This window comes from Panthera leo, chromosome B2 (assembly GCF_018350215.1).
Source record: "Panthera leo isolate Ple1 chromosome B2, P.leo_Ple1_pat1.1, whole genome shotgun sequence".
NCBI lineage: Eukaryota > Metazoa > Chordata > Mammalia > Carnivora > Felidae > Panthera > Panthera leo.
In genome coordinates this window covers 40944166-40971786 of record NC_056683.1, presented here as the reverse complement: position 1 = coordinate 40971786, position 27621 = coordinate 40944166, and the positions used below count along the sequence as shown (strand labels likewise).

General features: G+C 47.6%; 1 protein-coding gene across 6 annotated transcripts in view; it reads right to left on the bottom strand.

Moving 5' to 3' along the window:
- CUL9 (cullin 9) overlaps window positions 1-27621 on the bottom strand; it is a 37239-nt gene that overhangs the window by 9552 nt on the left and 66 nt on the right. The window contains exons 1-29 of one of the 6 annotated variants that reach the window (XM_042938839.1): window positions 27546-27557; window positions 25369-25972; window positions 24635-24789; window positions 23809-24318; window positions 23208-23343; window positions 22866-23059; window positions 22193-22598; window positions 21588-21780; window positions 18507-18714; window positions 16476-16672; window positions 15878-16095; window positions 14468-14717; window positions 14280-14385; window positions 13500-13727; window positions 13118-13208; window positions 12849-13020; window positions 11272-11377; window positions 10938-11033; window positions 10504-10679; window positions 10085-10218; window positions 9548-9727; window positions 9252-9361; window positions 8973-9155; window positions 8681-8841; window positions 8248-8476; window positions 7964-8153; window positions 1029-1174; window positions 768-897; window positions 427-626 (exon numbers count right to left, since the gene is read on the bottom strand). In XM_042938839.1, the coding sequence (XP_042794773.1) occupies window positions 427-626; window positions 768-897; window positions 1029-1174; window positions 7964-8153; window positions 8248-8476; window positions 8681-8841; window positions 8973-9155; window positions 9252-9361; window positions 9548-9727; window positions 10085-10218; window positions 10504-10679; window positions 10938-11033; window positions 11272-11377; window positions 12849-13020; window positions 13118-13208; window positions 13500-13727; window positions 14280-14385; window positions 14468-14717; window positions 15878-16095; window positions 16476-16672; window positions 18507-18714; window positions 21588-21780; window positions 22193-22598; window positions 22866-23059; window positions 23208-23343; window positions 23809-24318; window positions 24635-24789; window positions 25369-25963 (5700 nt within the window). In that variant the 5' untranslated portion in view covers window positions 25964-25972; window positions 27546-27557. Of the gene's footprint in view, window positions 1-426; window positions 627-767; window positions 898-1028; window positions 1175-7963; window positions 8154-8247; window positions 8477-8680; window positions 8842-8972; window positions 9156-9251; window positions 9362-9547; window positions 9728-10084; window positions 10219-10503; window positions 10680-10937; window positions 11034-11271; window positions 11378-12848; window positions 13021-13117; window positions 13209-13499; window positions 13728-14279; window positions 14386-14467; window positions 14718-15877; window positions 16096-16475; window positions 16673-18506; window positions 18715-21587; window positions 21781-22192; window positions 22599-22865; window positions 23060-23207; window positions 23344-23808; window positions 24319-24634; window positions 24790-25368; window positions 27620-27621 lie in introns of those variants that run through there. The other 5 variants (XM_042938837.1, XM_042938836.1, XM_042938833.1 and 2 more) reach the window with 5 other exon arrangements.

Sequence of the window (27621 nt, the reverse complement as noted above, 5' to 3'; positions counted from 1 at the left end):
CATGCCTGGGTTCAATGCTCTGCTCTTTCACTTACTAGCTATGTGACTATGGATAAGTTACTAACTCTCATGCCCCACTCTTCTTACCTGTCAAATGAGAATAAGAGTAAATAATAGTAATAATAATAATAATAATAATAATACCACCACCACCATCACCACCCCCATTAGACTGTTGTGCAGATTAAATGACCTAATCATGCAAACTCTTGAAAAAAGGTCTAGTATACAGTAGACACTCATGTCTTGCCTCTGCCTGCTGTCTAACAAACTGCCCTGTCAGGAATAGAAAACTCCGACAAAAATGTCACTCTACAAGGTCTCATACTGACAGAGTTTACCTTCCCTTGTGATGATCCCTGGCTCCAAGCCCCAACCCTGAGCATGACTCCCTCCCTCCCCTAACTTCACAGTCCCTGGGCCTACCAGACAAACCAGCTGATCAATGTGGAGGCCCTTTTCCCCGTGGACTTTGAGAATACGGACAATAAGACAGTTCAAGAGGTTCCTCTTCTGTTCCAGAGTTCGGCCCTCATCCTTTTCTACATCCAGGTATGTCTGGGGAGGTATCAGCCACAGGGCCTCCCCACAGCGCTGGGGCTCAGGCGCCCGAAGCCGCAGCACACCTGGAACTCATTCCGTCAGCACCCGAGGAGGGGAAGGGGGAGGTGAGTGGAGGCAACCCCATTCTCATTCCCTACCCCACGCCCACCATGAGAGACCCACCCTCCAGGAGCAGAGGCACAGGCTAGCCCCCAGTGACCTACCCCTGTGTGGAAAGTCCTGACCCTCATGCAGGGTCAAAGGGCCATTCTCAGAGGTGAGGGGCAGAAGTGCTTGGAGCAGTAGCTCTGGGGTGAGGTCAGAATTCTTCAGCAAGGTCTCTACAGACACCTCCTGGTGAGGAGAAACAGAGTCAGTCAGGAGCAGAGAATCGGCGGGGGAAGGATGGAAAGAAGGAACAGAGTTTAGGAGAACACGAGGGACAGACAGGAAAAGAGAAGATAGAGCCTAAGGAGCCGAGGCACCTCTGTCTGATTGAAATGCAACAGCAGCCACATCTGCATGGTGGACACGTGCAGGGTCTGGTCCCCAAACTTCAGCTCAGCCCGGCCCAGCCACGTCCACTGCAGTCGCCGATGTGGTCCCATGTCCAGGACTGGGTGATTCTGACCTGGGAAAGTGCCAAGGAGAAGAGTAGAGATAAAGAGCAGGGGAAATGAGGGGGTTAGAGGCTGAGGCAAGGGTATACCATTAGTCAAGCTTTGTTCCTGCTAATCTCTGTGGGGAGGAGGCCCCCACAGAAGTGGCTTGTCAAGCTTCCAGAGCTCAGCCTCCTCCATGTCTGCACCCCCTGGCAAGCTACACATATCTGGGAGCCCACCCTGTGTCTCGCCCTATGCCAGGCTGGCTCCATGGAAGAAACACTGGAGAGAAGAGACCTGAGTTTTGCCCTCAAGGAGCTGACAGTTTCAAAGATCCACTAGGCTGTATCTCTTCCTCCTTCTGTGTCACAGCTCAGGCACGACGAGCCTGGATATTCGCTCATACTAGAAAGCAAGAATGCCGTCAAAGGAAGAGAATATCAAAAGGAGCCAATCTGAGAGATACTCTCTGGCCAAAGATGGGACAATTGGAACATCAAAAAAATAACACCTGTGCTGGACTGAGACATGTGAAATATCTTAAAATCCATGCGTTCATAATGACATTTAAAAAAAAAAAAAAGATTTCACCGTTTATCTTTGGAGGATGCTAGAGAACAGTATTTTGAAAACTGGTTAAAAATAAGGGGGGAGGAAGAGAGAGTCAAGCCTTTCCTGTATAAACGGTACTTCAGAATAACCAAAAAGTCACTGAGAGGAAGTTTCTCTTTATAGAGAAAACATTCCAGCTCAGATATGAAGGAATGGTGAGACTAGAATGGTGCTAGTTTGTAACCCTTAGTGAAATGATAGAGCTAGGCAATGATAACGAATGACTGCCTAGTGGAAAGCTGACAGGAAACCATATAAAGCACAGATCACACTTGCAATGCTAAAATTCACTGCTCCATTTTCACATCAGAGAGACAGGTAGATGTCACACGCCTCCTGGCGGGAGAACACAATACCACCTACAAAGAGTTCTTGACCAAGAAACCAGACCCACATCGGAATAAACTTCTACATCTATGTAACTGTTTTTAGGAAATGAAAGAAACAGAGGAACATGCTAGAGGACACCACGTGGATATGGTCAGCGGAAATCTGGCCTGTAGACAACTCTGTGTGGCAAATAATCCAGTTCCCTGCACAATTATAAGGGAGCAAAAAAGGAAAAGCAGGACCTATACATTATGGAGACGGAAAACAGAATTCAATCAAATTAAGGTGTGGGCTTTCTTTGGATCCTCCATAAAGAAAAAACTAATTTTGAAAACTTGAGAAAACGGGAGGAATATGAACACTTCACCATTTGATATTAAGAATTGTTATTAATTTCACAAAGTTTCATCACTGTAGTGCCTTTGCTTTTAAAAGGACAATCCTTGGGGCGCCTGGGTGGCTCAGTCGGTTGAGCGTCCGACTTCAGCTCAGGTCACGATCTCGCGGTCCGCGAGTTCGAGCCCCGCGTCGGGCTCTGGGCTGATGGCTCGGAGCCTGGAGCCTGCTTCCAATTCTGTGTCTCCCTCTCTCTCTGCCCCTCCCCCATTCATGCTGTGTCTCTCTCTGTCTCAAAAATAAATAAACGTTAAAAAAAAAAAAATTAAAAAAAAAAAAAAAAAAGACAATCCTTGGGGTGCCTGGGTGGCTCAGTAGGTTGGGCATCTGACTTCGGCTCAGGTCATGATCTCGCAGTTTGTGGGTTCGAGCCCCGCATTGGGCTCTATGCTGACAGCTCGAAGCCTGGAGCCTGCTTCGGATTCTATGTCTCCCTCTCTCTCTGCTCCTCCCCCACTCATGCTGTCTCTCTCTGTCCCTCAAAAATAAAATAAAACATTAAAAAAATTTTTTTAAATAAATAAATAAAAAGAGAATCCCTGCGGTGCCTGGGTGGCTCAGTTGATTGAGCATCTGACTCTTAATTTCAGCTCAGGTCATGATCTCACGGCTTGTAGGTTTGAGCCCTGTGTTGGGCCCTGTTGAGCCCTGGCAGAGCCTGCTTGGGATCTTCTCTCTCCCTCTCTCTCTGCCCCTCTCCCACTTGTTCTCTCTCTCTCTCTCTCTCTCTCTGCCTCCCTCCCTCCCTCAAAATAAATGAATAAACTTGAAAAAAAATTTAATGGTAACTTAAAAAAAAAAAAAGAGAGAGAGTGAATCCTTATCTTTTAAATTTGAGAGCTGGGGAAAGTGGGTGGGAGTACAGGAGAAATGAGATTGGCCATGTATTGACCCACGTTGGTACACTGGAGTCTATCCTGCCTACTTTTGTGTATGTCTGAAATTTATAATAATAAATTTTTTTTAAATTAGGGTGAAGGTAAACTGATAGAGTTGTCCATCAATACTCCCTCAATGAAGAGACTTCTAAAGGATGTACTTTAGGGAGGAGATTGAACTCAGAAGGATCAAGATGCAAAAGGATTAGTGACAGAAACAACTAGTATGATAACAAATCTACACACCAACTGAATAAAACAATAATAATAATAATAAATTTTGGAAAGTAAAAAAAAGATAATCCTAAAATATCAAACAATAGTAATGAGTAAGATGGGAGTGAGAGCTGGAGTTAAGGTTTTCTCTTGGTCCTCTTATTGTTCAGGTACAAGTCAAACATACAGGTTAAAAATATAAGGGTAATCAACTACAGAAATAGAATGTCCAAAATATGTAGACACAAAAAAGGAATTAAGTAAAATACAAAAGGAGAGGGGAAAAAATGCACAAAAACCCAGGGTGGAAACATATCTGTAAAGGTGTTCAATTTACTATTCTCCTTTCAACTGTACATATGTTTTATATATTCTTTTTTATATATTAAATAACTAAAATTCAAATTATAAGAAGAGTAAACTAAAATGTAAGAGGTTAGCAATAAAAGCCAAATGTATCATTACTCATAATCATTATGAAGAGGCTAATAAAACTGACAACCTAAAAGGAGAGATTGTTAGGTTGAATACAAAACAAATTCTAGGTATTTGTAAGATACATGCCTAAAATAAGAGTATGGCAAAGTTAAAAGTAAATCATACTGGGGGAAATTCTGATGAGAGCAGAATATAGGCATGGTTTGTATCTCCCCAATAGACTGCTTATCAATAGTCACAAAGGAAAAATATTAACTATACAGTGGGAAATCAAACAACCCCTTGACCAGGTTGTCAAAATTCAAATCAAAAAAGAGAAACAAATGGAAACTATATGCTTCCAAATGAAATGTGGAGAAGAACTTAATATCATTTACTTAGGATTCTGGCTGGGAATGCATAACCTGAATCTAATTATGAGGAAATATACAAACTTAAAATGAAGAAAGTTTAGAAAAAAAAACTTTACTTTTATTTTTTCAAAATTTATTTATTTATTGTGAGAGAGAGTGTATGTGAGCAGGGGAGGGGCAGAGAGAAAGGGAGAGAGAGAATCCCAAGTAGGCTCTGTGCTATCAGCACAGAGCCCCATATGGGGCTCAATCTTACATACCATGAGATCATGACCTGGGCCAAAATCAAGAGATGGACACTTAAACGACTGAGCTACCCAGATGCCCCTAGAAAATTTTAAATGACTATATTCTCCAAAGGCGTCAATGTCATAAAAGACAAAAAAAGGCTGAGGAACTGTTCCAAATTAAGGAGACTAGAGACATGACAACTGAACATAATAGATGATCCTAAATTGAATGTTGTCTTCAACTAAAAAAAGACATTATAGAGTCGATTGACAAAATTGGAATGTGGAAGGTAAAGTATTATAGCAATGTTAAATTTTTGAAACTGATAAATGAATGATTATTATATAAGAGAACACCATGATTCTTAGGAAATATATATTAAAGTACTTAGAGGCAAAAGGCCAGCATATACGCAATTTACTCACAGTGGTCTGGGGGAAAAAAGGATGTGCGCGTGTGTGTGTGTGTGTGTGTGTGTGTGTGCGCGCGCACATACACATTTTATAAATGTATATATACACAAAGAGCAAATGATAAAAGCAAATAGGGCAAAATGTTAACAAAAGGTGAACATGGATAAAGAGTATATGAGTGTTCTTTGTATTATTTTCTGTAAATTTGAAGTTATTTCCAAGTAAAACATTTTAAGTAAACGGATAACTGAATTGTCCACCTAAAATGGTTAAAAATGGAGGGGGTGCTTGGCTGGCTTAGTCAGTGGAGCATATGACTCTTGATCTTGGGGTTGTGAGTTTGAGCCCCAAGTTGGGTGTAGGGATTACTTAAAATAAAATCTCAGGGTGCCTGGGTGGCTCAGTCAGTTAAGCATCTGACTTCAGCTCAGGTCATGATCTCACGGTTCGTGGGTTCAGGCCCCATGTCAGGATCTGTGCTGACAGCTCAGAGCCTGCAGCCTGCTTCTGATTCTGTGTCTCCCTTTCTCTCTGTCCCTCTCCTGCTAGCACTCTGCCTCTCTCTCTCAAAAATAAATAAAAAACATTAAAAAGTTAAAAAAAATCAGATCTTAAAAAATTAAAATGGCAATTTTATGTTATTCATATTTCACCACAGTAAAAGAAATCTAAAAAAATTATCAATCCCTCTTTAAAAAGTAAAAGGATAGAAAGAGATATTCTGGAAAATCACTAACCAAAGAAAGCTGGTATTTAATAATACCAGATAAAAATAGACTTTGAGAGAAAAAGCTTTACTAGAAAGAAAGGAGACGATTTCATAATAATAAAGTTGAGGGGCACCTGGGTGGCTCAGTTGGTTAAGCATCCAACTCCTGATTATGGCTCAGGTCATGATCTCATGGTTCATGGGACTGAGCTCCACATCGGGCTCCCTGACAGCAAGGAGCCTGCTAGGGATTCTCTCTCCCTCTATCTCTGCCCCTCCCCTGCTCTCTCTCTCTCTCAAAATTATCAAGTAAACTTTTTAAAAAGTTTAATTAACTATGAAGATTCTAAACCTGCATAGTCCATTATGGTAGCCACATGTGGCTAAACTGGCTAACTAAACAAAGTTAAACATTCAATTCCTCAGTTGCACTAGTCACACTTCAATAGCCACAAATGGCCATCATACCAAACAGTGCAGAAAAGAACTTTTCCATCACTGCAGAAAGTTCTGGACAGTACTGTGGAATGATTTAAAACTTTTATCTAATAACATAGTCAAAAAATATATAAAGTGGGGTGTCTGGGTGTCTCAGTTGGTTAAGCATCTAATGCCTGACCTCAGTTCAGGCCTCAATCTCAGGGTCATTATTCATACCCTGTGTGGGGCTCCATGCTGAACATGAAGCCTACTTAAAAATATAGTTAGATAGATAGATAGATAGATAGATAGATAGATAGATAGATAGATAGATAGCAAAACTGACATGATGAGAAGTTTAAAAATTCACTATCATAATAGATCTTAATATACCTCTCTCAGTAATAGAACAGGCAGACAAAAATGAGTAAGGTTTGTAAGATTTGAACAATGTAATTAAGTCAATTTAATGGAATATGAATAAGCCTATAGCCAGCAGCTGAAGAATACATATTCTTCTTAATCACACATGGAACATTTACAAAATGTGACTATCTACTAGGCCATAAAGGAAGTCTCAACATATTGCAAAGATTCAGAATCACAGAAACCAGGTTCTTTAGCTACAATGGAATGAGGGTCAAAATCTAAAATAAAAAGACAACTAAGCAAAGAAAAACTGGTTTGGGAATTTTAAAATATGCTTTTAAAAAATGAATAGACCGGGGCGCCTGGGTGGCTCAGTCGGTTGAGTGTCCGACTTCGGCTCAGGTCACGATCTCGCGGTCCGTGAGTTCGAGCCCCGCATCAGGCTCTGGGCTGATGGCTCAGAGCCTGGAGCCCACTTCCGATTCTGTGTCTCCCTCTCTCTCTGCCCCTCCCCCGTTCATGCTCTGTCTTTCTCTGTCTCAGAAATAAACATAAACATTTAAAAAAATTTTAAAAAATAAATAAATAAATAAATAAATAAATAAAAAATGAATAGACCAAAGTAGAAATAACAATGGAAATTAGAAAATTCTTAGAACTTAAAAATACCAAATACTAACATACTACATAATAAAAACTTAGGCAACATCCCAAATGTCCATCAACAGCAGAAAGGGCAAATATATTCATACAATGGAAATGAATCAGTAACTCAAAGAAAAAAGTAGTGATAACTGACAACCTGGATAGCTCTCACAGATACTAAGCTGAAAGAAACTGGACACAGCAGAATACATACCCTATTATTCCATTTATATGATGTTCACATACAGGCAAAAATCTATGGTACTAGGAGGCAGAAGGTTTCTCTTGGAAGAAGATACTAACTAGAAAGGGACATACGTGAAGAAGTATTCTGGGGTGCAGGAAATGCTCTGGGGGTGGTTATGGGAGTGTATAAGTATATACAATTCATTAAGTCACAGCTAAGATTTCTATACTGTACTGAAAACTAAGTATACCACAATAAAAACAAATCTAAAAAAAATCCAAAAACCAAAAAAACTTACAGAATGCAGCTAAAGCAATATTGAGAGGGAAATGAATACCCTTAAATGTTTTTACTTGGAAAGAAGCCTGAAAAGACTAAAAGTTAAGTAGGCATGCAACTTGAAGTTAGAAAAACAGAACAAATTCATACAAAAGTGAGAGCAATAATGAGAGATACTAATAAAGATCTAACCCACCTTTTCACCCTTCCCTAGGAGACTGCTCTGCCTAGAGACCATTTTTGTTCATATCTACACATTTCTGTCCACAGGTCCTCTCCACTTCCTCTCCTGCCACCCCAAATCTCACCCCAATCTCCAATTGCCTGTCCCTATCTCCTCACTCTGGCTGTAGAAATTGGAGAAGCGGTCAAGGGCATCACAGAATTCAGTGGGAAGGCACTTTCTGGGATGGTACAGGTAGCAGAGTGGGGAGACCGGCCAGCAGCGTGGTGACAGGACCAGTATGGAAACTGTTGGACTTGAATCTTCGATAAATAGTTCTTTCTCAGCCTCCTCTTCCTCTGCTTCCTCCTGAGAGATAGAAGGATTTCAAGGGCTCTTGGGCTCCCTTCTTTGGTCTAGTCTTTTGCTCTCCTATTCTCCCTCTCATTTCCCTTGCTCTTACCTCTTCTTCGTCCAGGCCCTGTTCTTCCTCATTCTCCTGCTCCAAGAGCAGCTTGTCAAGCCGCTGGAGCTGGAAGAGGTGGAACTGGTGCTGCAGCTCCTCGGACATGCTCAGGCTCCGCAGCATCTGCTGGGGGAGGCGGTTGGGGAAGCAGAGGCCGATCTGCTCCAGCACGGCCCCCTCCAGCCAGCTCGAGCCCAAGCTCAGGAGACGGTCTGCCATGTAGTGCCTGCGGTGTCACACACAGGCCGGGCCGAGCCTCAGTGTGGGCACTCCACCCTGCTTCCCCTCTTCCTCCCTGCTCCCTTTCCACCAGTGCCATGGCCATCTCTGTATCTTAGTCCCTCCTCCTCCATCTTCTCTCCAAGACTCAAATCTTCACCCTTTCTAGACTCTAGGTCTCCCCTCCCCTACCTCTCAGACCTGCACTCACTGGTAGAAGTGCTCAAAAGTAGTAGCCAGCTCCAGGCCAGAAAGGACCATGATGGGCTCCAGGTGCCGCTGAAGCTTCCCTAGCATTTCCACTCCAGGGGCTCCACCAACCAGGCCGCCCTGGATCTGCTGGTCGATGTGCCTGGCAAACTGCTCACTTATCTGGGGGCAATGGAAAGGGCACGGGCCAACCATGAAGAGGGAGTGGAGCAGGAGAGTGGGCAGTGAGAGGAGGCGAAAGGCAGGGAAAGAAGCCAGCTCTCAGTGGTGACCAGGAGGCTGGTAGTACTCACGTGAGCAGCGGTGAGGAAGGACTGCTGTAGCAACGCGCCGGAGAAGCCACTGCGCAGAGCCAGCGTGAAGGCCGCCCGAGGCCCAAAGAGCTCCGAACCTGCTCTCTGCAAGTGCTCGTAGAGTTTGCAGTACCGAGGCACGAAGTCGGGGTCCCTCCAGGCTGCAGCCAGGAACCTGCTGACCTGAGAAGAGAGGAGAAATAGCATAAAAGGTGTGGTCCCACATGCAATAGCCTAGCAGCCCTGCCCCCGCCTCCCACTGCACTTCCTTCCACTCACCTGCTCTTGCACCACGCTCAGCCAGCACTGGGTTATGTTCCTCAGGCTGCTGCTTGGAAGAACTGGTGAAGGCCCGGGGCTCCGATCCCGGCCCTTACTGTTCTTGCTGACTGTGGAGACAGAGGGCAAAGGAAGGGGTTTCATCTCAGCCCCTGAGTGAATCTAGGGGATCTTGGGTACTGACCCCTGGAAAGGTGCGCACAGAGCAGTCAGGAAAAGTAAGATCCAAGAGGGGAAGGAGCCAGGTATCACCACTGGCCAGATTCTCAGCTCAACAGGCCATGGCTGGGACTTACTAGGCCGAGTGGATGGTTCAGGAGAAGGCCCAGGCGGAGGCTCTACATGCACCAGCAAGTGACAAAGGCGACGAACTCGAGAGGCAAAGGATGCCGCTCGACTCAGGGGGTTCTGAGAGCTCTCCCTTTGCTCTAAGTACTGATCCAGCAGCCATCCCAGGGAACTCACACCTTCCGCATCTAAAAGAAGACAGACCAGAAACAGCTGATGGGAAATAGGGGAACAGATAGCCCAGGAAGAGGAGAGAAAAGGCCCAATTATACAAAAAGCCTTGGTTGGGGCGGGCAGCCAGGTCAAGCCCTCCCATCACCAAGGCTTACTTCATTGGGAGTCTAGGGGTACACTAACAGGTTGGGGGTAGGGTAGAGAAGATTCAAATACCCAGTAGTCCCTGGGGCAGGAAGGAGAGGAGCACTGAGGTGACAGGCCTTCGGCAATAAAGACAGGGACCAAGAGAACCAAGAGCATTAACTCAGGTGATCCCTGGGAACAATTATGAGGAACTGGTTAGTGGGGCCAGGGGTCGCGATGGTTACCGGGGGAGGTGATGTTCTGCACCAGGGGGCTGACCAGGGCCTCCCAGCAGGTCTTGCCCAGTGCTTGGGCGGCCTCATCGTCAGGGAGGAAGCGATCAGCAAAATTCTGCTCGTGGCGCAAAACCCTGTTCAGTCTGGGAACAAGAGGTGTGTGGTCAAGGATTTAAGGCACAGGTTTTTTTGAGGCCTCCACTCAAGCACAGTCAGCTCCCAATCCCACCATGCTCAGTCCCCTAACCAGCTCGCAGCCATCAGCACACACTTCTCACCTGTGTTCACCCTCCCCTCTCGTCCCGGCCACTGCTTTACCTTTCAGACTTCTGCAGAAATCTCCCACCACCTACTTCTTAGCAATGTCCTCCTGATCCATTAACCTCTCCCCGCTCCCTTCAACCCCAGCCACTGTCTGCCCCACCCACCTGGGACAGAGCTGGAGGAGGCGCCTGCGGTCCTCTGCTATGTCCCGGCTCCAGGCTTGCGCCCGAATGGTGTAGAAGAGACAGGTACGGCGACATAGCTGCTCCCGGAATAGTGGCCAGAAAGTGGGCTTCGGGCCCAGGACCTCCACACCTCGAACCCGGGTGTCAATGCCACCCTGTAACATGCACACACTTGTCTGTCACCTAAGCCACCCAGCCACCAAGCACTACCAAGAAAAAGCCAGGCCTCACACCCTGAATTCCCTTGGAGGCTCTTGAGATATTCTCACATCTCTGGAACTCAACAGGCTTCTGGGCCATCCCGGAGCAGGTATGTGGCCTGAGCCTGGCCCCCCAAGTGCTGGGGAATGCAGTCACTATGGAGACCCTGTACTACCCCGTGATTCCCAGCCCAGCCTCTTCCCTCACTCTACCTGCTGGCAGCGCTTTATGCGGATCTGGATGATGGGCCAGAAGCGGTTCAGGTTCTCCAGGAGGATCACCCTGCTGGCAGAGGGCATCACATTCACCTGATGGGGCAGGGGAGGAGAGAGAACTGTCACCTCTGGAAGTGGGGTTGGACAGACTATTGACAGCAGCCACAAGTCTTGTGATGGTGTGTGCCCTTTACTTCTGCACCGAGCCCACAAACCCGCACGAATCTGCTTCCCGAACTCTGCTCTCACTGCTTATGACTGCAGGCAATGCCTGCCTGGGGGAAGGAATATGGAGTAAGGTCAAGGTGGGGGAGGGCACCAGGGTCCTCACCATGTTGAGCTCAGTGCTGATGCAGCTGGCACTGTCACCCCCAAACACCACCACTCTGGCTGGCATGTAACTTGAGTCCTCACTGGCCACGAGCAAAGTCAGCTGCCTGAGACAAGAGAAAACAATCAGTTAGAACAAGGACCCTGGTCTTTGTTCAAAGTGACTTCAACCTACCACTTCTTCCTCAGACTCCTGTCTCTCTGCTACCTCCTTAAGTGTCAGTGTTCCCGGATCCCCTGCTCTCCTCTTATCTTTCCCCAAAAGGAATTTTTTCTTCAAAATGACTTTATTTAAAAACCATAGTTCCAAGCAAAAAACAAATACTCCAAATCCACATGTCTACACTAGACGGCTCCTCTTAGCTTTCATACCATGTACCCAACAGACATTTCCATGTCACAACGCATAGGTACCTCTAAGTCAACATGCCTAAATGGAACCACGATCCATCCACAGAAGCCTGCTCCTTCCTCTTCCATCATCCTTCTTGGGAAAGAAAACTGCCATCTACCAAAGCACTCTGTCACTATGACTTCTCCCACTCATGGCTTCCCTCATGTCAATGGCATGTCCTATAGACTCTGCTCCTTGAGATCTCCCAGTCTGCCACCCCTCACTATTCCCACTCCCTGTGCCTAACTGAAGACATTCGTTTCTCAACTAGATCACTGCATAAACCTTCCAAATCTTTCTCCGGCCTCCAACCCAAACTGCTATGATTGCCAGAGTGACTTTTCTAAATGGAAAAAAAAAAAAATCTTGTTTTGTCTCTTCTCTCCTTAAAATCCTTCAATGGCTCCCCAAGTTCCAGAATAAAGCTCAAACTTCTTAGCTCACAAAACTCTCTGTGGTCTGTGGTCTGGCTCTGCCTAGTTTTATGGCGGTCTCCTGCCATTTCACGACAAACACCCTTCATTCCAGCCAAACACAGTTACTTAAGCTTCCCCCAAATACATCATTACATTTCTTACTAACATTTTGCACATATGCTGTCCCTCTGCCTGGACTTCCCACTTCCCTCTATTTACACAGCTAATTTCTACTTTGGAGCTCTGCTCACTTAGCCCCACCTTCTAGAAGGCTTCTCCCACCTCTCACTTGGCCTCAGGGTCCAGGGCACATGGTGGTTTTTCTTACTCTTATTGATTCTCCAGCCTAGTTCCCCAAGGAGACTGCAAATTCCCTAAAGACGGGTACCATATCTTATTGTCCTTATAGCCCCAGACCCTGGCCCAGTGCCTGGCACAGAGTATATACATTAAACAAGTACCCATGGGAAGAGTGAATAAGGCAGTTGTCAATCTCCCTCAACACCACGCACAGGATAGTGACATCTATACCTGTGGGCAGAGCACATCACCAGGCTCAGGGAGTGAGGATGTCTATACTGCACAAGGAATGCAGATCAATGTGTCTATCTGTTTACTGCACAAAATGGGTTTGAGTGTGTCTCACACATAGGGGTTACAGACAGGGTTGCGTGTATGTGGGTGCTTTGGAGAATATATGCTGGGGTGTATCAGAATATTCCCACACATGTGTGTGTGCACCTGTGGTGCACATGGGCATGTTCACACCTAATAAGAACACCACGGTGCATGTGCAAGGTGATATAGTGGGAGCCGGTGCTGCCATTGGACTCCCAGTAGGTCTTGGGGTTTCGATCCGTCAGCTTGCTGGCCCGGTGAGGGTTGGAAGACACCTCCACCTTCTCCCAGCACTTGTCCTCCTTCACTTCCACACTGGAGCCTGGGGGCAAGTGGGAAGTTAGTTGAGAGAGAAAAAAGTAAAAAGAGAGAAGAAATACTGGGGTGGGAGCCAGAAGAAAGCAGATTGGGACACAGACCCTGGCAGAGATGCCTGAGGAACACGTCAAAGAAGGGGATGTTGATGGGTCGGTGGGTTCGTCTGTGGTCTTCGATCTGGCCCAGCACCATCTGCAGCCAGAACATCAGAGAGAAGGGGCGCGGCGAGGAAGGAAGAACATGAAGAACACACAGAAACAGGTATGGAGAACAAGTCAAGGAGCAACAAAACACTCAACCTCTCCCTTCACAAATTTTGGCAGAACGGGACCATGTGGGGTAAAGAAAGGCTGGGAAACAAGTGCCCCAGATTTGCTACCACTTGTGCCAAGTAGGGTTACCAAACAGGGACACACACCGAATCCCCTTCCCCTGCTTCTCACTTATGTTCTCCCTAAGCTCTGAACCCACAAGCCTCCTCACCTGAATGCAGCCAGCCAGGATGCTGGAGGTGAGGTTACTATAGAGCTGGGCGTGTTTTTCACACTCAGTCACCAGGTCCCGAAGCTCACAGGCCAGCAGCAGCTGAGCCGAGTGCTTGTCCAGGACTTTGGAGAGGGCCTCTTTGGCTCCCAGGCAGCAGAGAACCACTGCATAGTCCTTGTGCATTGAGGCCAGGCGATGCAGAAAGCAGAGCAGCTCCTGAACAATCTGAGCCCGGAGCCACAAGATTAATGTATGGGATGCAAAGGGCAGGCCACATAAAGGATGAGGGGTGGGTTCGAAAAGGGAATGTGGTGGCTGAGACTTTGGAGAAGTTTGAAAGCCCAGGGAAAGGAGAGTACCAAAGAAGGTTGGGACAGAACAGTGGGGGTGCTGGGACTCCAGAGGTGCCAGAAGCAGGGTCTGGGCACAGCTTCCAATGCTTCTTGCTGCCAGGACGAAGCTCTCTCAAGAGCCCACCTTGGTGCCTGAGCCTTGGTCCACAATCCACAAACCGGGGAGGGTGGAGAGCGAGGAATGTTTGGATTGGTGAATGTGGGCTTCTCCTAAACCCAGAATCTAAAATCCAGCTGCAGGCAAAAGATTATTCTTCAAAGGCCCCAGTTCTGAGCATTCTTAGAGGAAATTCCTTCCTCTCCATCCCTCTCGGTGTTCAGACTCATCCAGAAAGGCTGTGCTTTGCCTTCCATTGCCTCACAAAGGTAGCCAGCGCCCCAGAGGCTGCCTCTCCCTCCCCTGCCTTTATCGGGGCCCTGGTACCTCAGAGTCACTGCTAGGGCCATTCAGACAGTTGAGGCAGGGCTCCAAGACCTCATGCCAGGGGAGGACCATCGCCTCAGGGTGATCCAGTAGCCGAGTCATGACCCTAGTGACGGGATGAAACAAAGTCCCTGCAGTCCGCAGCTCCCCTTACCTCCGATGCACGGGTGCCCCAACAGGGCCCTCACCTCAATGCCGTCAGCAGCAGAGTTTTGTTGGGTCCCGGGGCATCCAGAGTCCGCAGCAACAGGAGGAAGGGCTGAGTCTCCTGCTGGAGGCGCTTTAGGAGGGGTCTCACGGCGCCCCCTGGGCCGCCCTCCCGGCACAGCACCCGCTCTAAGCCCAGTAGGAGTTCCGCAGACGGGCCCCCTGCTAGGGACGGGATCAGATGCTCAGGGGACCCATCCTGGCCCTGGGTGCCAGGGGTTTCCAGTGCTGCTGCCAGACACATGGGAGGAAAAACATGAGTATGAAGAGGAGTTATGCAAGTTGGTCAAACCACGAACTGGACAAGTCCAGAAAATCACCCCCAAATTTTCCTCCTATTTGGAGGATTGTCTGTAGTTTGTACCAAACTGTGGGGATTTTCTTCTCTGGCCCCAGTATATAGCTAGCTGCATCTGGAAAAAAGTTTAGTTCGGCAAACACTGTCATGTTAAACACATAAATTTTTAATCTCATATAGTCATACAATTACGTTTCATCATTAAATGGGAGCTTTGTGGTTACATAAGCCAATAAATATTAGCTATTATAATTACATCCCTCTACTACCTAGCACGGTGGCTTTAAAGATTTTTTAAAAATTTTTTTGAAGTTTTTATTTATTTATTTTAAAAGAAAGAGAGAGAGAGAAAGAGAGAGAGAGAGAGAGAGCATGCACACGTGCACAACAGGGGAGGGGCAGAGAGAAAAGGAGAGAATCCCAAGCAGGCTCTGCACTGTCAGGACGGAGCCCCATATGGGGCTTGAACTCACAAACCATGAGATAATGACCTGAGCCGAAATCAAGAGTCGGACACTTAACTGACTGAGCCACCCAGGTGCCCCTAAAGATTTTATTTTTTTACCGTTTATTCTTTTTTGGGAGACAGAGAAGGACAGAGCACAAGTGGGGGAGGAGCAAAGAGAGAGGGAGACACAGAATCTGAAGCAGGCTCCAGGCTCTGATCTGTCAGCACAGAGCCCGATGTGGAGCTTGAACCCGCAAACCGCGACATCATGACCCGAGCCAAAGTTGGACATCTAATCGACTCAGCCACCCAGGTGCCCCAAGAGTTTATTTTTAAGTAATCTCTACACCCAACATGGAGCTGGAACTTACAACCCAGAGATCAAGAGTCACATGCTCTACTGGCTGAGCCAGTCAGGCACCCTGCATGGTGGCTTTACTCTAGGTAACGCTAGTCTAGAGTATCCTTCTCCTCTTGGTCAGGAAGTTTTACTTAAGATCTAACTTGAGTGCCAAAACCCTTACTCATTTCCTGAAGGTTTATCATGTCTTTCCAGTAAGGTACTAGTACATAAGCCTTAGCCCTTCTGGCCACAGGCCAGCACTGCCCGATTCCTCGGCAGAACCACCCCCTCCACAATGGTACCTGTGTGCTCAGGACTGCCCGGCGGCTCCGAGTAGCGATTGAGAAGCATCATGAGGATGGTACGTGTGGTGGGCATGGGTTCTGTCCCCGGTGCTATCCCAGAGTGCCTGAACAAGGTGTCTCTCAGCTCCCGGGTTACAATCTGGTCCCCCAGAGTGTGGTGGTTGCACAGAAGCAGGTTGAGCAGGAGCAGACCGTTTCTCACTGCGGAGGAACACCTGGGAGGAGGGAGGTAATCCCGGGAAGAAATTGAAACAGAGTGAATGCAACGGAAGCAGGAAGCAAGCACAGAGGGGAAGAGGCCTGCAGCTGGGGGAAGAGAGGGCTCCAGGACTCCTGTGAGGCCAGGACATCTGGCTCCCTGATCTCAAGCCACTCCTCCCAACCCCAGGAAGGAAGGCCAGGGCGCTCTTGCTCTCTCTGGGGATCTCCCTACCCCCAACCACTTGGCCTCTCTACCAGTAACAGTCAGAGAGGGCCACCAATGTTTCATCCAGAGGTAACAACATGAAGGGAATTTCTGTGAAGCACATGAGATATAGACAGAGCAGCAGCGGGGGTTGGGGCTTAGCGGGAATTTGGAGGGTGATGCCCTGACCCCTCTGTGTTCAGCATCAGGATCACGGCTGCGGGGACAGTAAGAAGCAGGCTCTCAGAGCCTGGGCGGGTGGCTGAGTCAATGCTGGCGAAGATCTCTCTGGTCATCTGGGCATCAAACAAAGGATGGATAGAATCTCGGCCAGTGATAAAAGTGGGGATCTCCGAGGAGCTGGCAATGGCCAGCATCTTCAGTGCCTGCAAGGGGGATGTGGAAGCAGAATTAGTTATGGGTAGAGCCGCCATGCAGAGAAAGAGGAGAGCCAGGCCCTCATTCTCTGACCCCAAACTTTGGGGCAGCTGAGCTGTTGGCAAATAGGTCGAGTAGGAGATGGAAATGGAAGAGGTGGTGATGGGATACCAGTGATAAAAACAAAAAGAAAGACAAGAGAAGAAAGCAAAGAAAATACTGAGGCTCAGTGATAAAATCAGCCAGCAACTTCTCTCTGCCAGCGCCAAGGCTAACTGAGTGGGATGGCTGCCCCCTCCTGTAGCTACCTCTCAAGATGGGGCCCTTTCATAGCATCTAGTTGTATTCAAAGGCTTTACCTTGACATTGTCTTCCACGTCACTGGACCACCCCTCCCTTTGTAGAACCTCCCTTCTCTTGAGTGCCAGGATCTCATATACTCCTGGTTGTCCTGCCTCCCTGGAATTCCTCTGCCAAATCCTTGAATGTGGAAGTTCCTGCCCCCTTCTCACTCTGTACTCCCTTCCTAGACAACTTCATCTGCTCCCATCGCTTCAATCACCACCACTAGGCCAACACTCTCAAACCTATGTCCCTTGACCTCTAAAGCCAGTAGCCAGCCCTCCTCGACAAGACTACTTGGGTTGTCTCACAGGAAGAGCGGATGGAATTCTAGGAAAAAATACTTGGAATGCATGAACGTGTCTGCTGGTACTACAAAGAAAATGAAATTAAGATGAAAGCTATACCTCTCTTCCCTGGTGAAAGGGAGGACACTTGAGAAGAAACCCTCTGGGGAGGGAGAAGATTAGAACTAATTCTCAGGACACTCTCCCTTATAAGGCCTGAATCCTCCACGCTACCATTACGCTATGTCACAACAAGGCTTTCTCCCTTTGGTTACCCCACTCTCCCCAGTTAGCTGAATTCTATAAACCTGAAGTTATAAATAAGATGATGCCATTTTGCTAGAGGGCAAGAGTTTGAATTTAGGGGCAAATGCTGTATTTTGGTCATGCCATCTGAAAGGGTTGGGGAATTCTCTGAGCAAACACGGCCTACATGATGAATGCTTGGCTGCTCTTCAGAGCAGCACCTAGCTGGCCCCGCACAGGAAAAGAGCCTCCCAACCTCGCTCTGTGACAGCCTAACCTAAGGGGACCGGGGCTCCTGTCCGTGTTGTTGCCATTATACTGTCAGAATCCATTCTCAGAACTGATCTGGATGAGGCCTACTTGCCCCCCTCAGGGACTCCAAGCTATACAGAGCACACCCTGTCCACACCTCCTACCAGCCAGCACTTGTGTCTGGAGTATTCAGGAAGCTAATTCTTCTATAAGCTCCCCTGGATGAGGGCCCCCCTTCCTCTGGGCCCACGTGGCAAGTCACCCACATCTGGTGAGGGGGTATTTTCTGTGTAAGGGTACCACTCAGATCAAAGGGTAAAAAATCATTTTGTCACATGCAGAAAATTAGTCTCCAACCAGATATCTAACTGTAACTAAAAAGATATGGGAAACTGAACAAACCTAAAAACTCAATTCCAGACCTTCTTTCCATACCTCTTCCTCCTTCCACATTCCCCCACTTAGTGAATGACCTCCTCATCCCCTCTGCTGCTCCATTTTAAACCTGGGAGTCATTCTTGAAAACATTCTCCCTTTCTTCCAACACACATTCAATCGCAAAGGCTGTTCTGCTAGAACCTTCAACCCACCTGCATCTTTCCATTCTAATGTCTCCTCCCTGGTCTAAATCACCACAGTACCTCCTCAAGATCAGCCGTCCCCCGGCCTGCCCCTCCTGCCCATCACTCTCTCCCACCAGGCCCAGTCCACTCACCGCCAGCCCTGCCTGCTGCACCAGGACGGAAGTCTTATATTCTTGCATGCAAACCAGCACAGCGTAGATGCCACCCTCCCTGGCAAAGAGTGGGCGCCACTCATGCTTGGTCATGAGCAGGTAGAGGAGGCGCAGGGCCAGCACCACCACCATCTTCTCTCCCACCTGGTTGGTCAGCAGCTCCACCAGCGTCTTCACTAGCTTCTCTCTTAGAGAGAAGAGACATTGGAGTTCCCCATCCCAAAAGTCACACCTGACTCCCTGCCCAACCCTCTCCACCAAGATCCATCACCCCCACCATTATCCAAGCTGCTCTTGCCTTAGTTCCACTCTTCACTCCCTCTCCTCTGCAGGCTAACTGCCTCTGGCTCCTCACCTCATGAAGGAGGCAGTAGAGCAAAATGGTTACCAACTCTGGCTCACCTTTTCTTTTTTTTTTTGTTGGGAGAGAAAGAAAGAGAGAGAGAACGTCTGTGCATACATGCACGTGTCAAACACAAGTAGGAGAAGGACAGAGGGAGAGGGAGGGAGAATTGTAAGCGGGCTCCATGCCCAGTATGGAGCCCAAAGTGGGGCTCAACCTCACAACCACGAGATCATGACTGGAATAAAAATCAAGAGTTGGACACTTAACAGACTAAGCCACCCAGGCGGCCCTGGTTTACCTTTTCAAATAAATCTATAAATTCAATGTAATTCTAATCACAATGTTTGAAAGGTTTTTTATAAAACATATGGCAGGTAGATTTGGGCATAAGATGAGAAAATATGTAAGAATAGTCAAGAAATGTTTAGAAAGAAATAATGGTAGACTTGTCTGCTAGTTAACAAAAGATAAATTTATAAAAATTAAAATTCTGGAAATGATGCAGGATAGATACAGATCGCTAGGTAAGGGTGGCATCCCAGCCAATGAGAAGAGCAAGGACCATGTGACACATGAGGTGGAGACACCTGAAACAATTACAGCTGGGGTTCTGCCTCACTCCATCAGCATAAATAAACTGCAAACAGATTTTAAAGTAAATGTAAAAAACAAAGCCATAGCTATCCTTAGAAAATAAAGACAAATACTTTTTATAATCTTGAAATAGGACAGACTCACTCAAAACCTAGAAGCCATTAAAAAGTTTAAAAGTATTCTAGAGGCACCTGGCTCAGTCGGTTAAACGTCCGACTTTAGCACAGGTCATGATCTCGCGGTTTGTGAGTTCAGGCCCTGCATTGGGCTCTGTGCTGACAGCTCGGAGCCTGGGGCCTGCTTCGGATTCTGTGTCCCCCACTCTCTCTGCCCCCCCATTTGTGCTCTGTCTCTGTGTCTCAAAAAAATAAACATTTAAAAAATTAAAATATTAAAATATTCTAACGCAGGGGTGACTGACTGGCTTGGTCAGTAGAATAGGTGACTCTTGATCTCAGGGTCATGAGTTCGAGCCCCATGTTGGACGTAGAGCCTACTTAAAGGTTAATTAATGAATTCTAACATAAAATTCTAAAACTTCAGCACAATGAAAGACACTGTCCACAAAGTTAAGAGATAAGCAATATGAGTTAGAGAGAGAGTCCTATGGAAATGCTAATTTGAAGGAAAGGAAGAAGTGCTCCAGAGTCCCTAGATCACATTGAGTGTCACAAGAAAAAAAACTGGATTTATTTCTTCCCCACAGGGACAGAGATGTATGTTGAGGAGGTGGCCTGGGAAAGTTCTGCCTTTATTTGTCTTCTCTCATGAACTTTTTGATGACTACAACATGAATCAAATATGCTTTAAATATAAATCCCCTTGTGTAGCCAGGACTTATTATAAACAAGTTAATACAACATGGGCAATATATATGAATGGATATAGGAATATAAGTAAGGATGTTTACCAAAATGTTAACAGTGACTCTCTCTGCAAAAGGTCTTCAGATGATTTTTATCTTCATAATCGTCTAATTCTTTTTTTACAGTGGGCATATATTATTTTACACCCAGAAAATAGTTAACATGATTTTGAAAAATAACCAGCAAAATATGTGAAACATAAATAACCAATTAACATCCAGAGTGCCTACAAATCAGTAAGAAAAAAATGAAGACCCAATAAGAAAATGGGCCAAGGATAAGAACAAATTTATAGAAGAAACACAATGAATGTGGGCAAATGTGCTTAACTTCAGTAGAACTAAGAAATGAAAACAAAGACACCAATCGTTTAAAATTCTGCCAATCTGATAGATTTAAAAAATAATAGTATCCAGTGTTGGCGGCTGTGAGGAAAATGAACCCATCAGAACACTGTACTTGAACTTGGATATAATCACATGCAGAATCCTGTGTATCAGAGAAAATAATGAGGCAGCTCTATGTGGACTGGCATGTAGAGCTTTCTTAGACACACTGAGTGTGTAGGAGTGTGCAGGGAAAGCACAGAAACGTGTAGTACGATTACAATTATTTACACACAAACTCAGAAGATGTTCTATTTCGAAACACACTAACAAATGTAAATCTATGGAAGGTCTGAAGAATCCACAGCAGACTGGCAACAGTGGCGAAGAGGGACTTAGTCTTTTCCTTCTATGTTCTATTACATCCTTCAGGTCTTTCAAAATGAGAATGTATTTGTGTATTATTTGTATAATTAGGTAGTGATTTAAAAAATACCTTTGAAAATAGAAAGAAAACAGGAAGGGATAAAAAAGAAAAGAAAAGAACTCAATCTCTAGGGCCAACAGGACCTACATTTGAATCCTGGCTGTTATATCTATCAAACTCTGTGCAAACTCTTAAATGCTCTGAGGTTCAGTTTCCTCACCCATACAATGCCATAAGCATAGTATCAACTCTTCCTCAGGAAGGAAGAGAGAGAAGGATTTAATGAGAAAATGCATCTAGAGCCTGACACAGAGTAAGTGCTCCAAGAATATTATGATATTCCATTATATTATTGCATCCTCCTGCTCGACTACTCCCTCAGGCTGACCCTTCCTTCAGTCCCAGCCTTTCAAATTCCTGATATAGCTCCTTCCCTCCCTACCACCATCCTCCCCCAATGGCAGCTTAAACCAAAACCCCTTCCTTCCCCACCATTCTAACCTCAGGGATCTGTCAGGACGGACCAGAGGGTGGTCCCGCTCAGTGGCCTCCTCCACAGCCTGAGAGAGGGCATAGAGGCCTGAGAGCTGCAGGTCTGTGTCCAAGCTGGATATCTGCACGGTGGCCACGACTGCTGCCACATGCTGATCCAGGGAGCTGCGTGGACCAGGACCCCGCATGTCTCTAGCCATTTCTGAAATTGGTGAGGGAAAGGTAGTGGCTTAAAAAAATTGAGGATGCTCCAAGTTGGAAGTGTTTAAAGGTCAAACCCAGTTATCCTACTGACATTTTAATACATTATTCATTACTGTAGCTTGCGTTCTGAACTTTTCCAATTCTGCACCAGGGATTTAATAGCCAAACGCAGAAGATGAAGATATTCCAGAAAACAGACCCTCCTTTTCCAGGGATACTGAAGGTAGGGAGCAGTGATTGGTTACACACACTCAAGGTCAAAGGAAGGAAGATGGATGAATGCTTCCAAAGCATTTTCCCATGCAACAGCAATCTTCCTCCACAGCTTTCCTCTACCCTAACTACTTCTGTGGGGACTGCCCGGGACTTGTTCCAACTTCTTCACCCTCCCTTCCCAGCACCTGACTCACCACTGGCTGCCTCCTTCATCTCAGGGGGAAGAACCATCCCCTCAGTCACCAGAAGTTGGTTAAACAGCTGTGAATCACTCTGTGCCATGGGGGGCTCAGTTTTTCCCTTGGCAGTGTCTGCATCTGCCTTTGGGGGCTCAGCTTTTGCTTTGGGAGACTCAGTCTCTTCTTCTGAGAAGTTGACCTCCAACTTGGACTCCTCTTCTGGATTTGGAGAACATGAGTGACTTCGTGAAGAAGACGAGATGCTCAGTTCATCAGGCAGCAGTGCATACTTGGTGTAGATTTGGGAGTTGAGCAGGTCACTGAGGGTACTGCCCTCAAACCGATTACTGAGCACCTGCAGCAGACCCTCAGCCATCTCTACGGGCACGGAGATTTCCCCCAAGGCCTTTTCACCCAGGGTCTGTCAACAGAAGGAGGTAGGCATTTCAGGGACGGGCAGACGCAAAGGTCCTAGCGGACAGTAATAGACAGGGTGGCCGCCTCCCGCCATGACTTGCACACTTCTACATACCAGACCTCACAGGATTTGTCTCCTTCCCCAGCAGGCCCCCTCATACTCTCTCATCTCTAGCTCCAGCCTCCCCCTAAGCACTCCCTTATCTAGAACTCCCTTAGAGAATCTCACCTCCAAATCCACTACAAACCAAGTATCCCAGGCCTAAGATACCTCATCCAGGTTCTCCCGAAGATTCTGGAAAATTGGCTGCTGCTCACATACATCCAGCTTCTTGATGAAGAAGAGCAGCTCCCACCACTCAGCCTGAGTCAGGTATCCCAATCGCTCATTCTTCTGAGGCTCAGGCTGGAGGTATGGCAAAGAGTAGAGCCCATCCACAGGTTTCCAGTCCCAGGAGGGAAGTGCTGAGGATATAGGCACAGGGGTGTCATCATCCAACAGGAACAGAGTGCATTTCTGAATCTCTGGGGCAGCTCCTAGTCAGGAGTAGCTTTGTCCCAGTCCTACTCCTCTGTTCAAAGACATGCTGTCCATGTGCCCTCTAAGGCTCACCTGTGCCCAGCAGAGGAGCCCCTGCCCCCTTCTCCACAGCTCCTGAAGCCACATCCTCAGCAGCTTCCTCAGGGCCCAAGATCTCCAGCATGTGCCAGTGCACCCAGTAGGTGCGGCCTGTTGACTGCCAGAAGACCTGGTATGGAGGGAAGAAGAAAGAAGGACGAATTGGCTTCTGACCCCTGGGCGGTGCAGGCTTGAGAGGATAAGGCTGCGCACACAGTCCTCAGATACACACCTGACTAAGCTTCAGAAAGCCTCTGTATGGCAAAAGACTCCACTCTCCAAAGGGTGGGCCCTGCCTCTCATCTCCTCCTGACCTTGATGGCCTCTGCTCTGACACTCCCTCCCAGCCAACTCCATGGCTCTATATATCAGCTGTGTTTCCCGGGTGTGAGTCTGCTTGGCCTCATAGCCCACCCACTCCCACTAGATTTTCTCAGCCCTCCAAATTTTCCCAACCCCCTTTAACCATTCTAATCCCCTTGGGGGTTTTCTCCATGGGTGGCCTGCCAGAGAGCCCCCTACTTGGAAGCCCCACCTATACCTTTCCACCTAGATCCCCAACAGTGTCCCACACATGACCTCTGCCCTTGCTCACCTGCACAGGGGGCACGCCATTGTTGCTTTGCCGGAACTCGCCCTCGTCCCCAGCGCTGACCTCCTCGTAGTCATCCAGCATGCGAACTCGCATCCCGGCCTGCAGCGTCTCTCGCACATACTCACCATAGCCACAGCGACTCGAGAATTCAGAGCGCTGACGGAAGGCCCGTTCTTGCTTTCTAGGGGTGGCAACCATGGCAGGGAGCAAAAGACTAGGGCCTGAAACGCAGGGCTGAAAGATGGACCGCGTTGGCCGCGGTGATGACGTGCTCTGTTCGCTGAGGTTCCGGGCCCAGCCCATGCTCCGCACCAGCTCTGAGATGAGGCTGCCCACAGCCATACTGAACTCCAGCTCCCGCTGCCCCCGGCCTTTCTCCCGGCTGAACTCCCTTGGGGACAGGGAGCCTCGGTCTCCAGCCCCTGGCTCTGGACTGTTATTCAGCTGATCCAGCAGGGAGGTGACACATAGGTAACGTTTCACCAGGGAGAAGAGCAGCTTTCCTGGGATCTGTAGGACACAGTCCGTGGTGTAGGTGCATCTTTTCCCAGCTTCAGCCCCTCTCCTTTCCCCACAATATCATGTTCTACAGAAAAATTTAAATGCCTTATCCCCACACTTGTAGGTCTCAAACTGTGATTTATGTAACACACAAGGAGTTCCTGGGGTCTAATCTCAGAAATTCTGAGTGGGGAGGCAAGCTTGAACCTTCATTTTAACAAGCTCCCCAAGTGGCTCTGGTGCGGACGCATAATCCCGAACCACATTTTCAGAAGTGACGTCCTAGGCCTTGTACACAGCATTTCCCCCATAGCTGCCAGAGTACCTGAGGCAGATGAATGCCCTCAAAGGCCATGCAGTGTTCCTCAGAGGATGTGGTCTCTGCAAACAGCTCCAGCAAAGTATAGCGGCTGTCAAAATCCATGTGCTGCTCGATGCCATCTTGCTGGCTCAGTGACAGAAGGACGTGAGCCCGACTCCCTGTAATCCATACCCAGTCTGTATCTTCTCAATCCCCAATACTTCCCCTGCCTTTCCTAAACTATCTATCTCCTACCCCAGGGGCCTTCAAACTTCTTTGCGACTGAGACTCTCCCAGGAAGGTATATACATTTTACTTGGTAACCTGGTATAAATACACATACGTACAACTGAAACATATATTTAATGCTACATAACTTATCTTGCCAAGTGCTACCTACTAGTTATTCTACGTTAAAAAGTGTTGGTTGTAACCCACCAAACTGATTTCACAATCAACAAATTCCAACCTACCACTTAAAAATATAAACCTACCCTAGTCTCTTCTCTGCCACTGCACTGAGAATGGACAGATAAACCAGGTACTATTATTTTTTCCTATTTATATACCTGTAATAGTTTATTAATTTATACTCCTTTTTTTTTTTTTTTTTTTTTTTTTTTTTGCATTGAATTGGTATTCAGCAATTCAAGAACTAGGAGTTCTTACAGAGTTGGGCAATCCCTCCTCTTTCTGTTTTTACTCCTCCTGGCCCCAATTTCTCCAGTACTTTCCTTCTTCCCCTGACTGTCTCTTACCAGCATCGTGGGCTGCCAGAGCCTGCAGCATCTTGCCAGCACTCCGACGGATCTGAGGCTCAGGGTTGCATAACATGTGCATAAGCAGGTCCAGGGCTCCTGTCTCCCTGAAGACCCCAGTGAGGGGCCCAATGCTGGCATAGGCACTGAGCACATGGATGGTGTGGAGCACAGCAGCTGTGAGGCTCGAGGTCCCACCTTCTGCCAGCTGCCTGGCAGCCCTGCGCACCAGTGCCCGCACATCAGCCTCCATCTCTCCCATTGCTGTGTCATCCAGACCTCCGGGATCGCAGGAAAAGCTTCCTGAACCCCCAGCTTGTTCATGCTGAGGTCCCTTAGATAGAGCCCGCTCACCTAACAGCATGGGGCAGTTGGCGTAGACTTCGGGGGTTGACAGCCACATGAGGATGTGCTCTGTCCTACCCTCTTCCACACCCACTCTGCCCACTTCCCCACACTTCAGAACACTCCATCGGATGAGGTATTCAGGATGCCCATCATGCCCAGGCCGCTGTCGAATAAGCTCTTCAGGATATGCCTGCAGCCGGGGCCCCAAGGGCACCATGACGTCCCCAGTGCGCCGTTCCCCCACCATCCTGACCTCCTGGGACACAGAAGGAGAAAGATAAAGGTAATGAGGGCAACGGAAAAGACTACACCGACGGGATGGAACCTTGAGACATAGATTGGGTGCAGGGTGGAAGTTACAGGCCAAATAGAAAAAGCCAAGCATAGGATGAAATATATAACGTGAACATACTTTGGGATTTATAAGGAAGGAGAATGCAGTGGAAACAACAACAGGATGAAACGAAGGGGTTTAAGAGATGGAAGAGGTTACAAGAGAGGATAAGAAGAAAAGGGTAACAAAAAGAATGACAGTTAAGCAGGACAGTCTGAGCAGAAGAGCAGTATGGCTGAGGGCTACAGATCAAGACTTAGAAGGATAACATGGGTGGGCAGACAGGACAGCAGCATGGGAGACAGTGGGGCAGAACAAATGTGGATAGTCAGGATGCAGGAGGGGTAGGAGGGAGTAAAAATGACAGCATAAAGCTGGAATGTGGATATAAACGAGTGGGCCATAGCAGATAGAGAAAACAGACAACGGAGGCTGGGCAGTGGGCACCCACATCCAGATGACTGGATGGGAAAGTGTATCAGAGTATTGTGAGCAGGAGAGGGGCTGAAGGGGCCAGATTATATTATAGGAAAAAAGACCAGGACCCACCTGGCACTTAAGCTGTATGTAGGGTGAGGTTCATAAATATGGAGATGGTGATCATGGAGTTGAAGGGTAGGAAATAAGGTCAGGAGATGATGAAGATATTAGAGACGCAATATGGCACAGAGGAGAGTCAGATTAAGAGTGACTTCGAATTCTGGCTCTTTCACTTATTCTGTGATTGTTTTTTGGACAAGTTGCTTCATCCCTGAACCTCAGTTCCCTTCTCTTCAACATGGTAACAGTATTCATACCCACCCCATGAAGCTGTGGTAAAAACTAAATAAGATCATGTATGTAAAGCACCTAGAGCAGCCACTAGCACATCGTGAGAGCTCAGTAAACACAATCTAATATTCTTAGCTGGAGAAGGGAGGGGCAGTCCTCAGATAAATTTAGTCATTAAGCCAAAAGATGATAAATGGGAGTGGGAAGACGACTAAGCTGGTGATCAGGGAAAGGTATGTGTGATATAAAGCAGAATGGGGACAGTGGGGAGTGGTAAGAGTAGGAACGGGGCGGGCGGGGATAGAAGACGACAGAAGAAAAGCGTGAAGAGGGGAAACATGGGATGTGGACCTCAATGGGGGCAGGGGTCCTGGTAGTGTGGCGGGGGTCGGGATGGGGTTGGGGGGACAAGGCAGGGAAGTGACTTAGCGATGGACAACGGATGAGCAGGGTGAAGTAAAACAACCGATGGGCTAAAGTGGGGGGTAGAAGCAGAACTATCATGGGCCTAAAACAGAAGCTGTAAACTGAGGTGTGGGGGTGAGGTCTGGACCTGGGGATGAGACAGCAGGTAGACGCGTGTAGGAAGGTCAGGCCCAAGCTTGCAGACCATGGGGTGGCGGAGGCCACTAGGGCAGCGGAACGGCTTTAGGAGGCGGGGTGAGGATGGGGGGGCGCGGTCCGAGGAGGCTGACAGGACCGAGAGAATCTGAGAGAGCAAGACCTGGCTCCCGTCGTCAACCCCACGGAGACCGCGTCTGGGAGCGGGAAGGGAACGCGGCAGGGACTGGGTCGCCTCA